The 15,949-nt window shown below is 39.6% G+C and overlaps 1 protein-coding gene across 1 annotated transcript in view; it reads right to left on the bottom strand.

The window, feature by feature from the left end:
- Positions 1-7,936: 7,936 nt before the first annotated feature.
- adamts17 (ADAM metallopeptidase with thrombospondin type 1 motif, 17) overlaps positions 7,937-15,949 on the bottom strand; it is a 130,509-nt gene continuing 122,496 nt past the window's right edge. Inside the window, exons 22-23 of the mRNA XM_041043646.1 lie at positions 14,474-14,651; positions 7,937-12,483 (exon numbers count right to left, since the gene is read on the bottom strand). Coding sequence (XP_040899580.1) covers positions 12,332-12,483; positions 14,474-14,651 — 330 coding nt within the window. The 3' untranslated portion in view covers positions 7,937-12,331. The remainder of the gene's footprint in view (positions 12,484-14,473; positions 14,652-15,949) is intronic.

The raw sequence follows: 15,949 nt of genomic DNA, 5'->3' as shown, positions 1-15,949 counted from the left end.
CTGAGACAGGTCTATTACTGGCAGGCTCATTCTGTTTGTTTCTTGTACAGTCTGCAAAACAAAGTCAGTGTTCTTGTCCTCCACGTAACCTCAGCAGTTATGCAAGCTCAAAAGTTTGCAGTTTTCTGTTCTAGTTTCCAATATCAACCCTGAATACTCAAATATCCTCCCAGATCCATCTCCATGCTGTGAAACTAAACACAGTTCACAGAACGAACACGCACCACAACACTTAAAATAACACATTTATGTTGCAATAGAAAACAGTCAAGTTATTATTTTTCAAAGACGTATTTGTTCGTCTGCGTTTTCTTGGCTGCAGAAAGATGACTCCGATTTGTTATTCTGCTGATGAGCAATATGACTTTGTCCTTAAATAATATGCAGTAACCTCTTGCTGTACAGGGGTGTGAGTGTAAGGGTGTGCCCGTAACAGTGTCTCTGGGATCTAAAGAGGCCTAAAAAAAAAAGACTTACACTGAAAAGCCTGTAATGAGCCTGAGGGACTGAACCAGAAAAAAATAGTGTCATGAAGCCGACAGGGAGCTGAGATGAGAACGTGCACAGCTGAAGAACTATTAGTTCATTAGGACTAAAACACAGAGCTGAGAAAAGGTCACATGGTCGTTTGTCCAGGTGATCGATTGCTGAATGTTAAGAACACTGTAAAAAAGAAAAAGTTCAGGAGACTCCAAATTTCAAGGCAACAAGCTATTTAACTGCAATTCCCTTCCCATCAACTTAGGAGGGGGCCTTTTGCTTTTTAGCGTTACCTGAAGGCAGCTGGTAGCAATCTGAAATCTGTTAAATTCCACTAAATCATCATGTCCTTTAAGATAATCACAACTCAGAGTTTTTACTTTTGCTAATTCACTCCAAGTTACATGTGGTTAAACCTGTTTTCTGTTTCCATGTTGACTTATCAGTTTATAAATGATCTTAAGGACCTCACACCAGAAGAGTTTCTGAATTCAACACCTGACTTCATTATTGTTTGCACACAGTTATAAAAATACACATAACATATAGTGATATGTCCTGTCAGAGGGCAGAGAGGAGGACAATGAATGCTGACCCTCCTCTGTGGATATATTTCGGTTTAGTTTCTGTCTGTCTTTATATTTTAGCCTAAATGGACTGAAACTAATGCTTAGCTGTGCGTTGTCAGTGTTCAGAGCTGCTGAGCTCCTTTATTTGCTCAGTTTGCTGCAGCATTCTGCTGTAGTCATGTGATTCTTGGTTCTAGTCCCGTGTGAGTGAAGTGAATTCTCTTTGTATCACTGAGAATTAATACCTATGCTGTATACATTTCAAGATTAAACAACTTTTCAGTATTAGTGGGTACTCAAAATGACATCCCTTACATGTGACTTGATCAGAGAGAGAGAGAGAGAGAGAGAGAGAGAGAGAGAGAGAGACCCTCTCTGCTCACTGTTTGAGTTAAATTGGCATCAGTGTGTATTATACCAGTGGGTCCAGGATAAGTGTGTAGACCATGGAACCCTGTTCTCTAGTTTTGTGGAACTGTTAAACATGGTATGCCATCGCTGGTCCTACTCCAAGAGACATACAGCAGTTGCTGTTGGGATCCTATGGGGATAGATATGGTGATGTAGATCAAGCTAAGGCTAACTCTGATTTAAATGTGCATTGGCAGTGAACAGTGGTTTGGATGCAAACCAAGGTCAAGTATTTCAAGTTGTCTGTCACTACCACGTTTACCTGATCACAGCATTTTAGAAGCAACTTGCTGCCACAGCAGCCTGATTATGTTGCCTCAGGGGTTTTGTGGAGTTTGCTTTGTGCTCCCCTTTGCTCCTGGCAGCATTACCTGGTACTCAGAGACTCTGATCAGCAGCCAAACATCCTTTCAACTGCTGGAAACAAACACATATTTTATGGCACAGGCCACAGCTTTGCCAGTGTCCAAACTAAGTTTTTTGGTTTTGTGCTTACATGTACATGCATGGTTAATGGCTTAAATGGTAGAACATATTTGTACCATTAAATATACCAAAAGTATAAATCAATGACAAATGAAGGGGTCGATATAAATATGTTTTCAAAATCCCACTCAAAATGTATCCAAACCTCTCCAAACAACAATATGAAGCAGTGTTGTCCACTTGTAGCATCTGACTTTGTCTCTCTGGGTGACTTTCTAACTACTTACAGTTATACACATCATCTTTGTGGCCTTTCAGTCCTCTGACTCTCTATGGGTCAAGCCAGTCTGTGAAGCAGAGGAGTGACATTACCAGCATTGCACTGAAAGATTGTTCAGTTTTTCTGCCTGTAAAGTTCCTAATATTGATTCTTGCACTACTTCCATCATAGAGGCAAGCTAAATTTTTAATCTGTCAGTTCCTTAACCACCACTCCACTGCAGTCTCCCCATGTATGTGTATTGAAATCTCCACTGTGAATAACTTTGCCTTCCAAAATTGCAGCAAGTTTATCATTGTTATTCTAATCAAAGTTTTTTTTGTTTATGTCTTTGATTAATCCTTGACACTCCTGACCCTTTGCTGTTAAATGTCTTGTATTCCGCTGCACAATAATCATAATGTTCTTCACCCAGGTTTCCTGATTTTCCATCCAACTCAAGCCTTTTGTTCATTTGTTCCCAACAAATCTTTGAAGATCAAGGTTTCTGCTCCTTTTACAATCATTATTTTCTTTTTGATTTGGTCTGTTCAGTTTATTACATAAGTAATGAACAGAGATGCTGATTATCACTCCGGATGACAAAATCCCTCACATTAAGCACCTTGGGTCACTGAGCTCCACAGTCCAGTCAAGCATCAGAAACCTTGGGGTGTTGTTTGAAAAATCAATATCCCTGGAGAATCATTCAGGGAAATTGGTGAAAAGCTGCTTCTTTCATTTGAGAAACATTGCAAAACTCAAGAAAAATGTATCAAGCCTTTATTCATGCTTTTGTTTCATCTCATTTAGATTACTGCAACTTTCTTTTATGTGTCTTAACAAGGGCTCTTTAAACCGTCTCCAGGTTGTTCAAAATGCTCCAGTTAGGCTTTTAATGGGAGCTCGCAAGCGGGATCGCATTACCCAAATTTTAATTGCTTTACACTGGCTACCAGTTAAATTTCGTATTGTTTTTAAGATTTTAGTTCTGATATTTAAAGCAATACATGGACAAGCCCCTAAATATATCTGTGATCTAAATAAAAGTTCTCACTGGAAAACACATAAATCCAAAGACTTTTTTTCTGGAAGAACAGGATCTTGATATTCCCTCAGCAGTGACAGATTGTTTTTAGCTGTCTCTTTAGTTTCATCACGTCTCCTCCTTGAATATTTTGTTTTATATATGAATGCCCATTACCACTCCCCTAGTCCCTCAGCTTTCACTCAGTACTCTTCTCTTACCAAGGATTTTTTTTACAGATGTTTTTCAAATGCATCATTTTCCAATGCTTTATTTCTCTGTTCTTCACATTTTCACATTTAAAAAACAAATCTCCATCTCCTTAACTAGTTCCACGTCCCCTAGCTTCTTCGTCAACTCCCTACGACAAATCCATAGTGTCAATCGCATCATAAAACCATTGCTTGGTAATGCAATGCATGCTTCCAGTCATGTTGTCATGGATCATGTTTAATACTTTATTGGAACGTATTTCATGTGAAAATTTTTTTTTCTTAGTACAGCTAGTAGCTGGCAGATACTTTTAGGATAAGTTAGTGTCGTCACTCTGTACCCCCCACTGAGTTCAGCCTAATTTTCCCTGTGATGAGCAATGAGGTCAGAGCCGAGACACCACATTTATGATGTACATATTCTAAATTTACATAACAATCCATTCCACATGAGTTGTCTTATTAAAATTAAGCAAAGCCTTCAAGCTAGAACTCAGCTCTGCTGCATACTCCTCTCACTGCAACACACAGCCTTTTGATCATGGCGGTGTATTTAGGCCACGTTCTGCTCATTCTTTTGCTGTTCACCTGCTGCCACAGGGCTCACCTAAAGCTATGCTGCTGATGCCAATGTCTGCATTTCAAAAGCTCCAATTCAATTCAACCCCAACATTTACCTGCAGGCTTTGAGTCTAGCCTAACCTTGGGGGTGGCGGGTGGGGGCTCAGCTCCCTGCTGAGATGAGCTCAATGTTTCCTTGAGGGGAGCAACAAGGCGTCAGAGTCCAAACACATTATAGCTGTCCATATTCTACATGTACATGATAGCACATTCCACGTGCACTGGCTGACTGAAATTTACTCGCATTAAAACAATGTTTGCCATGTTTTTTTGTTTCTGAATGTTTAGATCAGGGGTGTCCAAACTGTTCCACAAAGGGCCGGTGTGGCTGCAGGTTTTTGTTCCAACCAATGAAGAGCACACAGTTTGACCAATCAACTGTCTGAAGACTGAGATCAGTTGATTAAATGAGTCAAGTCTGGTGTGCTGCTGCTTGGTTGGAACAAAAACCTGCAGCCACACGGCCCTTTGTGGAACAGTTTGCCCACCCCTGGTTTAGATGAACTGAGAATGTCATTGTTGTTCTGTTTTATTTGAATATGGACCACAGGAAGAGTGTTTGTTGCTGAGGCAACAACTAAAGGAGAGCCCAATAAACAATAAATAATGCTGCTGCTCTGAGGCCCTTAAGCTCATTGTTTGGGTTTTGCTTTCATCAACCTGGAGAGTGAATACTGGAATTTTGTGCTGCCTCATGTTGCTTGAGTGTCCCCTTAAATCAATTTCAGTGGCCAGATGCATAAGACTCTGGAGGATGATTCTGAAAAATTGAAACCTCCATCACAAATCCCACAGAAAGAAGTTCAGAAAAAGTTACAAAATTAGAAAATTGCTGTTAAAACAACAGCAACAACAATTAGCCAGCAAGAGTCAGCTATTAATGTTATCTGGATTACATGCTTATAGTTGAAAATTCAAAATGTATTTCAAAATAAGAGGGCGGGAGGCTTTTATTGTTCAGAAACATTGTTGCATCACACAAGATGAACCCTTTTAATTTAATATCATTTAATAGCAGTTCTGCTTCTCCTCAATCTAAAATTTATAATACACATCTCAAACATGTGATGTATAATACACACAATGGTTTCTGTACATTGAACATACATTTCGTCAAGTGGAGGGAAGCATGCTTTTAATGCTAATATTGTTCATGTTGGTGTGCAAATTGGAAACTGTTTGCATACACATCATTAGACAGTGACACGGTGATAGCTGTGTGTAAGTCTGAGCTTTTCTATGACAGCACTTCTGAGGCCAATTTTCCCATTTGCCAAAATATTCCACACATGAAATGAGAAAGAAGCCATTTCCATTTCATTTTGAAGAGTTTGTGTGCATGTGTCTGAGATGGGGGGAGGGTTGTATGACAAAGCTTTGTCTCAGCTTAGGTTAAATCAGCTTGTCCTGTTATCAATGTCAAATTACTTAAAATTAGATTAGATTAGAGCCTTCATGGTTTCTGAACAACTCACTGACAGCACCTACAGTCTTCAAGCTGGGACACATGAGCTAACCATTGAGCCACATGCCAGCTGACTACAGATGCTGTGTCCCTTGCAATGGTCTTTATATTGATCAGTGTGTCCACCACTGTGATTCAGACTGAAATATCTCAACCATTAAACTGAGGAAGGTGTGGGAGTTAGGACTGAAATAGGGAAGAAAGTCGGAGGACATCTGGTGACAGGATGGAGAGTGGCAGGAGACAGAGGCAAAACTAAACAAGACTTATGACTAAGGAATGATTGAGGCAGTGGAGGCTTTATTCCTGGACTGGCAGGATAAACCTGGGAGGGTAAAGTGAAAATGGGGTATCTTCCTGAGATGAATAACTGTTTTCTAGTTCAGGTTGGGGAAATTTCTCAGGACATGAGAAATGTACTGAGAAATTCTACTCCAAAGAATAGCTAGCTGGACGGTTTGAATCAAAGTTTAAAGTAAAATTCTACTCAGATGAACATTGCCCCCAAAAAACAAGAATTTTAAGTAAATGAAATGTCTCTAAATGTCAACTTCATATCTATTTTGCATTAGTATTAATAACAACCCCAAATAGGGCTAATTTTTCCCACAGGCCCCACATACAACTTTTGGCTGGGTAACCATATATTCAGAACTGCTATTGCCGTGTTTTAGCCAACGCCCTTTATGTTTTCATTTATTTTTTTTTTAAATCAAATTAATATACACCCCAGTGTGTGTATTCAGGTGCAGAGACAAACACATAGAGCTATGTCACATAACTGTATACCTGTACAACTCAGGAAAAGAGAATACAAGTGACTATGGTCAAGGATGCCAAGGAAACAGAAACAGGGACAGTAAAGCAGCTGAACCTGGTCCTGTGCCACACAGTAAAATACAATATCTCTGTTCCACTCAGAGACTCACTCATAGCATGCAGTGACTGGAGAATCTGAGAGTGACACAGATGAAATGTCATTTGAAAATACTGGTATTAATGCAGTATAGTCAGCGGTGACACTGACAGCCCCAGAACATGTAGACACAGAGAATATGGATCCTGAAACTTCAGGTAGCAGCATGCATAGAGTGTCTTTTGACAACACTGCCAACATTGATATGTTGACGAATTAGCTGAGGAGTTCAAGAAAAGAATGGATCAGCGACTGTAATATCAAGTACAATGCTGCAGACACACTGCTGCAAAATTCTCAGAGATCAAGGGCACAGTGACCTGTCATCTACTGCTGAAACCTTATTAAAACTGATCCTGGTGAAAGCCAAGAGGTGTCTGGAGTGGAATGAATCAAATCTGGAGTGACAGAACAACTAATGATGTTGCTGAGTAAAAGCAGGGTGTGTTACTCTGTCTACTGAATAAGGGAGGATCACAATAGGAAGAGATTTGTTAACACAGGCTGAGTCCACAGATTTTACCATAGTCAGTTCAGATTAAAACTAGAAGTATTTTTTTTTAACATGGTGTAATGTACTTTTAAGTAAATATAACAACATTTTAAGTGTTAATTAAAGCCTTTGTCAACAAGTATAACTTCCTATAAACACACTGTTGAGCCATCTCTGTGCTGTGGACCTAACTCCACAAAACAGTTACTAAGAAGGTGCACACCTGATGACCCTGTTGACTTGCCTGCAGTCTTACACAAGTTCATATTGAAACTATACCACTGACCAAGTCAGGTCAAAGAACATGCTTATACCAGAGGCCTTATTTAGTAGAGGCTTTTAGGAAGTGAAACTAGATAAACAGTGATGTTTGGCCCATAGTGTTCAGATGAAGCTGCCTATTTGAACCAGCTGGACCAGCCACTGTAGTTTAGCCTAAGCAGATACTGTGTAGATGCGAAGCCTGGTCATGCTGCCAAGTATCTACACTTTGCTTGTGTGAAGACAGGATTCAGGGACACCTTAAAGGTGCATGAAGGTGAGAGAACTGTATAGTGTCACTGCAGTAGCTACACAGGTGTGACAGCTGGATAACTGACCAGTCCATGGAATTGAAATGGAAGTGACTTTAAAGCCAACCAGCCAATGTAGATATACGACCAGATCAAGCCACAGAGTATCTGCTCTCTGCTTAGGTGGGCGCAGGATTTAAAGGAAGCTGAAGGTACGTCAGAAATGAAGAAACACTGAGCTTGAAGGTACATACATGACCTTAGGAAACCATGTGGTGTACCCCCAGAACCTTCTGCTGAATCTCACGGCCCTATGCAGCTGATGGTGTTTGCTCAGTTGTCACAAAGAATGAGGAAAAAGTATTTATTAAAAAAAAACCTCTTCATCAATAAGTAAAATAAATCTGTACTTTATACTCAAGTTTCATATAAAATATTTTTAAAAAAAGTTGTAGTTACTGAAAAATGTTAATACTCGTTCATGTATTGCCACAGTGTATGGAAGAATGCTGTGAGGACAGGAAGAGGAACAGAGCAGTCTGCATTCTGGTTTAATGATAAATCCACATACCTTAATAGTGGGTCATACAGGTTTGTTTTTCCATGTAAATCACATTATTTATTATTTAACAAAATAAAAGAGAATCACTTTACAGTAGACTTGAAATAGAATAAAATTTGATAAAATCACTCAGGTTCTTGCTCAGAATGGTCTGATGAGTACTGGACACAAAGTGGATGACAGTACAAATAGAGTGTGACTACACAGAACAACAGACAAATGGTTAAATCCCTGTATAAACAGATTATTTACTCAGTTCCAAATCAGCACCATAAAATACATGTAGTGGCAGTTTATGTACCAAACATACTGCAACTAAAAAAGTACAGTACAGGAATAATAAACATCAATAAAAGCCAATGTTGTTAAATAACCCTCCAACATACACAACAGATAATTGTGAACAATGATGGCAGGACCATCACTGACAATAAGATGAATTCCACAATAGTGAAACAGGTCACAAGATAGCACCATTCAACCCCTTGGAAAAGACTGAGGCCTTTTGTGTTAACACATACACAGGCACACACACACACACCTACACCTACACACACACACACACAAACACAAACACACACGCACACAGATGCATGTGAGCTCCATGACTATCTGAAAAGGGTTAATAAGGCAGTGGTGATAAATTTGAACAGCAGCTGCTGGTGACAGATATTTAGTGTAGATACAAAGTATTGAATGTTTGACCTTTTAAATTATCACCAGTTTTACTAATGATAATTTAACAAAATAAAAGGGGGAAAAAGCTTCTGAAAACAGCATTTAAAGCAGTGAAAAATGAAGCCTTAACTCTCAGACTCCTCCTCCACCTGGGATTAACAGGTGACCTGTAACTGGGTCATTTTATCTGCATAATGACAGCCAATCATGGGCCTCTGTATTTACACGTGTGCTGTCGTTATGTTGATTCTGGAGAACCTTCCTAGAACTAGTACTAGCTCAGCTACCCCTGCTGGTCACATGATCTTCATATTGTGTCTGTAAAAGTTAGTCAAGATCCTCCTGATGTGATGCTGCTACGGATTTTAACTTAAAGAGCAACCTAACACCAGAAAAGAAGTTAAATAACTGGGGATCAGCAAAAATAAGTTGAACATCTACTGATAAGTTGCTCTTCAAAAATGTGGTCACACTGTGCAGATGACATTTACACCTGGCTGAGAGCCTATCACAATGTGTGACCACCTCTACATGTGGTCTGGTCCATCTGACAGCAGTCTCAGTGCTGTATTCCTGAAATGCTTAAAAAGTATAATGATGTACAGACATACAGTGGCAAGAAAAAGTAAGAAATTCCTCTGGAATTTTCTGCTCTTTTGTATTAATTGGTCATAAAATGCGATCTGATATTCATCTAAGACAAAAAATATAGACAAACACAATGTGCTTAAGCTAAAAACATACAATCAATAATATTTCATGTCTTTACTGAACACCCCTGTTAAACATCCAACGTGCTAGTTCAAAAAGTAAGTGAACCCTTGGATTTAGTATCTGGTCAAACCTCCTTTAGCAGCAATAACCTCAGACAAGTTCTCCAGGTAGCTGTGGTTCAGACCTGCACAACATTCAGGAGGAACTTTGGACCATTGTTCCTACAGAGCTGCTTCAGTTCAGACATATTCTGAAGATGTCTGGAGTGAATGTCTCTCTGAGCTCATTCCACAGCCTCTCTGTGGGGTTAAGGTCTGGGCTCTGAGTCCAAAAGGCTGATTTTCTTTACTTTACTTCTTTACTTTGATGTTTAGGGTCATTGCAATGATGATCATGTTGGTATATACACCACACACCGTGCAGTGTGTTCTTCCTGTACAATTCAACTTTAGTTTTATCAGTGCACAAACAATTTTCCCAGTAGTGTTGCGGAGTCTCTAGCTGCTCTTTGGCAAACTTCAGGTGAACAGTGACGCTTTTTATGGAAAGCAGCAGCTTCCTTTGTGCTGTCCTGCCATGGAAAACCATGCACCAAGTTTGACATATGGTAGACTTATGAACAGGGAGGTTAACCAGCTCAGATGATGCCTTCAAACATTTAGTTTGGGTTTGGGTTTGTTTTTTTTTTTTTTATCTTATTGAGTATTCTCCTCTGTACTCTTGATGGTAAGTCTACTGAGACCTCTTTTTTGAAAGGCATGGTTCACATCAGAAGATGCTTCTTGTGAATAGTAAACTCAAAATGTTTGAGTGTTTTTAGTAAGTCAGAGTAGCTCTAACTCACACCTCCAGTCTCTTTTCATTGATTAGACTCCAGGTTTGTTAGCTCCTGACTCCGATAGCTTTTGTTGATGGCATTAGCTGACAGGTTCACATACTTTTCCCAACCTACACTGTGAATGTTTGAATGATGGACTCAATAGGGACAAGAACAATATGATGATTTTGTTATTAGTTAAAACAGATTGTGTTCGATCATAATTGTAAGTGTATTTTAAGAAAAATATAATACATGAATGCAGATAATTCCAAAGGGTTCGCTTACTTTTTCTTGCCACTGTAAAAGCTATTACATACATTTATGATGAGATTTGGCTCTCTCATTTGTACAGGCGTAAGAAAATGTCTATGCATAGTACATGCAAACTGGGAAGTTGGCTTCAATTAAATAATACTGAATTTTTCAATAATAATCACACTGACTTTCAAGAAAATGTTACTGCTTATACAGTATCCCATGTTCTAAGTACCTAAACTGTCACACTGCAGGTGTACTGTGGGTTAGGGTTAGGCAGCCAGTGAGCGGTGAGAGAGCAGTGATCTGCATGGATGAGGGAGCTGAGTGACTGAAGGCTGGGAAGACGATAAAGCTTGTCTCACTCTAAATTCATAGATAGCCCATATGATTGTATTAGCTTATGGATAGTTGTTAGCAAGCTTAACTGTTATTATTGTAAGTAAACTGTAAAGTGCAGAAGTTATTCTTCTTCTGGTGTTTTTCATCAGTTAAAGCTTCCGGTGTATTACCACCAACCCCTGGACTGGAGTGGAGTCAACCCTATTTGCATATAGCCTGGAAAAGAAGGACCAAATGTAACCGGATGATCAGGCCAACGAAGATGCATCCATGTGCCTAAGTATAACAAAAGTGTTAGCATCTGCATTTTATCAGGATGGAAGACCCTTGAAATAACAAGTGTAAATGGGGTCTTTGTCAGGTATGATGGTGAAATACATTGTGGTAAAAACAATTTCACTGTGTAAAAAAAAAAAACTAAAAACAAAACAGGAATTAAAAGGTTTAGATTTGGCTTGTTTATATATTTTTGACATGAACTTAATTTTGGTTTGTGTGCACTGTCTGTGAGTTAACAGCTCTTCTCTACATGTCTCACTGTGCTTCAAGGGAAGTCAGACTGTCTAAGAGATCTGTTCCTACTACCGAGTAGGATCACAAGAGCCCTGCTGTGAGGGCTCACACGTGTTCATGGCCTGGAGGGGAACAGCATGATTTAAGCAAGCTAAACCATGTACACGGTCAGAATGACAAGCTCTGAAGCCGCCCACGAAAGCTGCTCATTCTGACAACCAACCTACTCACTGGCCTAATGACTAAAACTGCATTACACAATTTTTCACTGAGGTGCACAGGTGATCTAAATGGTGAATTTAAATAAATCTTAGAATAAACAGAGTAATATTGTTGGAAAGAAATTTATAAAATCATTAACTGGACTGCATCAGAAAGGAAACAAAACACCACGTACCCTTAGAGTATAAGTTTTTGCTTCCACCACGTTCTGCTACATGGGCGATCCACAGTCCTCAAACAGGCCGGTGGATCAGTGGGTCTCCTATCATTAGCTGGCTGATTTACTGTAATCCTACAGTATGTTTCCATGGCTCCTGATCAATACTTACACACAGTATACTTAATACTTAAGTATCTTAAGTTTACCTATAAAAACCTATTTACTAGTTATTTGAAATTGCAACATTTAGCTATAATACAGTACGACAGGGGAAAAAAGATACAATGGAGAGAATAATTAAAGAGGATAGGAGAGGGGAAAGCTCTGGCCAACTCCCATGTTGTCTGATAGACCTGCCAGAAAAAGTCTACTTCAAAATCAAGCACTTATTTTCAATCAGTCTGTGCAATAAAGCCGCTTAGATTGGCTTTGAAAGGCTCCCCCAGCTTTTTTTTCTCTTTGTTTTGGTGTACAGCAAAAGAAATACTGGACATTTTCAAGTTTTCATCAAAACTAGAAGCTTATGAGCCCATCTCAAATGTACACGTATGCGTACTTTTCTTTTTTAAATACAAAAAGTTCCATCAATAATAGAAATTGTTTTCTTATTTAACAATATTAAAAACATTTACAAAATGGAGCACTATTTGGAGGAAAGTAGGTGTATTTGGTCATTAGCTCTTGTGCAGTATTTTCTTGGCATAAAAGTCCCTACAGGTTTCACAGCAGCGCTGGTACCACCTCATGTCCTGACACAGGTTCTTCTCTCGGATCACACGACAGTACACCGTCCACTGGTCCCCCATGCATTTGTAGGTCAGAGCAGCTGGGGAGGGGGAAAGGAGAGAGGAAGCAAGTCAGGACAAGTCCTCCAAACTAAACAACAAAACATGTGGTTTATAATTACCTTCCAAAGCAACCTGTAACAGTGTTTTGCCACTGTGTGAAAGAGTGGGTGAAAACACACCATCTGTCCCCACACCTTACAAAGCTGTAATCATGCCTGTTAGTTGCTTGTTTTAACAAATGTTGCATCTTTAGTCTCCAGCTTTGCAAACACTTACTCACTATCCCAGGTTTTTTGTTTTTCGTTTAGCATTATTATTACCTTAGCATACATTTATATAGTGTTATGTTGCTGTGAGTTGAGTTTTCCATAATTATGTCAAGCTGTTTTTTTTTTTTTGTTTTTTTTTTATTTCTTGAAGTAATTTTTATCAGGGTGGCACAAATCACTTTAATGGACTCGAGTCTGCCTCCTAAGCCCCCTCCACGTCACTCTGGTCAGGTTTTCCCACATTTGGTAGTAACAGGTGGGTTCCAGGCCAGTAGGAAGTAGTGAAGAAAATGTCAACCAGAAATAAGAGGCTTAAAGCAAATGAATGCCCACTTGAAGAGGTTCAAGATGCCTTTGACCAGCAGAATGGAGCAGGTGGTGAAGCCCAGGAGCTAGGAAATATTACTCCTGAGGTTTACCCCAACAGCCGGACTGCCAGATTGTCAGCAGCTGTTGGAAGGTGCAGCAGCCGTCCCGGCGCCCAACAAGTGTGGAGGGAGAAGAAGAGACTCCCAAAGAGATCAAGGTCCACCAAAGGAGCAAATTGGACACACCGTCATCATGGAGCAATTTCTCAAAGTCCATAACCCCGAGTGTGGCACCTGGATCAAAGACGGACATCCCAAGGCACCCAAAGAGGCAGGATTGGCTAAAGATTTTCTTGGCTGTCCATCATCCACCAAAGCTGTACCCCCACAGCTAAGTCCTTTTTGTGTCTGATGTACATTACTGCTCTGAAATTGTAGAACATTTCCATTTTTCCAGTTGTTACTGAAATTTACACAGTGTAATGTCTCTGTGTTAATGTCTCAGAAATTAAAGCATAGAGCAAATGCATAATTAATAAATGAAGTAATGGAATTTTAAATCCTAAATTTAGTCTACATTTTTGACTCATCCAACAGCCAAACACACTTGTGTTTCATTTACTGGACTTGAACTGCTGAAATTTCGGTAAAAACTGGAAAAATAGCGGTGCTGTAAACCAGTGCATTGGCAGTGTATATTTTATTAATATATACCTTAGTTTATAGACAGTGAAAGAATAACACTAGTGATTTTCTATATTTTTCTTAATGTCAACAAATCCCATGAAATGACCTAAATAAATAAATAAATAAATAAATAAGAAACAATTAATATATACTCATAACACATAATAACACATTATTCCTCTGTGTCGCAGAACTCCATTGCTAAAAATGAGAAACTATGAAAAACCCATCATCACCACCCTGTTAAATTGTGTGACATGTTTCTTCATGATGAAAAATACGGGCACTCTACAGCCTAATAAGACAGACTAGTAAGTGGAATCACTTTCTCTGTCTCTCAGTCTCTCTTGAGAAAGGCCAACTTCCTGATGACCCTTGACCTCTGAAAATGTACAAGTGCCCTTAACAGAATCTTCAAGGGACTTAACAGCACTCAGTGTTCAAAGTGTCCTGTTCAGATTCTCATGATGCCATTTGGTTTGGCACAGAGTTTAGTGGGTGACGTTTTGAGGGGAAGAGGAGGCTACGCAGCAGCCTGCACTGATGGTATAACTGTTTTCAGCTGGACGTGGGAGGAGCATGTGCAACATCTGTCTCATGTATTGTTACACATCCAGAGTGCCAGTCTGGTCATCAGTTTAAAACCTTATGAGAGCAGTAGATGAATTGAACACTATGGAAATGATCATTCCACTGTCTGTCTGATCAGAGGTGTCCAGTGATGCTCTTTAACCTGTAAACCTGAGCTGTGAGGAGAGTCTCACCGAGCCTGGGAGAGGTGATGGTGTTCACATTGATTTTCTCGTTGCAGGCACTGTGGTGACAGGGTCGGTAGGTCGGCGGTCTCAGTGTCACCGGGCAGTCGTTACCATGACGACCAGTCACTTTGTGCATACACTGGACGACCCGTGACTGCAGTCCCTTCCCGCAGGATGACGAACACTGAAACAGCAGATATATAGGGTGAAAAGTGCCGGTTCTACAAGTTGGGGGCTGAAGTCAACACAGGTGGTTTTCATTTCAAATTTGTATGTACCTGTAAATCCCCACAACAACACAAATCATCATTTGTACATTTCTGTTTTTGTACTGGCAAAAAAAAAAAAATTAGATACACCACACACACAGGCAGTTTAGAGTTATAAAGTAACTTAACCTAAAGAAACTGGTGCAGCTCACGCAGGCGGTGCACTCACACTGCGCCAGCCAGCAAGGTTCGTCTTCTCTGCTGTGAGGCCACAATACAAACCCTTGCACCACACGAAGACATATAAATTATTTATTTTTCATTTTTACAACTTTTCTAAACCTTCAGACCTTTGTAGGAGTTCTAGGTAGGTAAAGGGTCAGGCAGTTACTGAGTCTCCCTATGCCACTTGGGAAATGGGAAAGTGGAATTAAAAGAATTAAAAGAGCACCTGAGCCCCTTTCATCATACACATCATAACTGTAACTATACTACACAAACATTTTGCTTGTGTAAGATGAAGCAGTGGGACACAAAGATGTATACAGAATAATACATCCAAACATGGCAGCCCACTTATTCCAATGAAAGCACATGTGAAAAAGAAACAACAACAAAAAAACAAAAAATGAAGTACAAATCACACCAGAGCCTCTCCATAACTTTTCTTTCCAGCCAGGGAAAGGCTGGTATGGTCTAATGGCTTCCTTAATGCCACCATTATTGTCTTCCTCTGCACATAAATAACACAGAAATTATGTCTTGATATGAAACTTTAATTTCAGACTACTGCTTATGATTAAGATAGTGCCGTATTATGGTTCTCTGTGTTGCCCTGTAGAGTGCTGTATTATCACAAACTTTGTATATATAGATGTCAACCCACAGTGGGTTTGGCCCAGGAGAAAACCAGAGAATTAATCTGATTCTTTTATCACCTTTGGTGCATGGAGCGGTTGGTAATCCTTGTAACAAATAAAAAATAAAACAGCACTGTGCTCTGTCCCTGTGGTTTTCACTTGCTATTGGTTTGTTCTGAGAGCAAGAAGAGAAGAAGTACTGTATCATTACTGCAGCTTCATACTGTGCCTGCATCATTAAAATACATTTTGTGAACCCACCTGTGAACATCTGCGTGTTGCTGTTAGGGATGTCGGTCCCCACTGAACCTAATCCAACACTTACATTTACTTGAATGTTGATTAAAGATGTATCCGATAAACTGAAAATATCATCATTAAAAACAATTAAGTTTAACAGAAAGGAAGACAAA

This window comes from Toxotes jaculatrix, chromosome 1 (genome assembly GCF_017976425.1).
Source record: "Toxotes jaculatrix isolate fToxJac2 chromosome 1, fToxJac2.pri, whole genome shotgun sequence".
NCBI lineage: Eukaryota > Metazoa > Chordata > Actinopteri > Toxotidae > Toxotes > Toxotes jaculatrix.
Note: the sequence above shows the minus strand (reverse complement) of the source record. Positions and strands in the feature narration are given on the sequence as shown.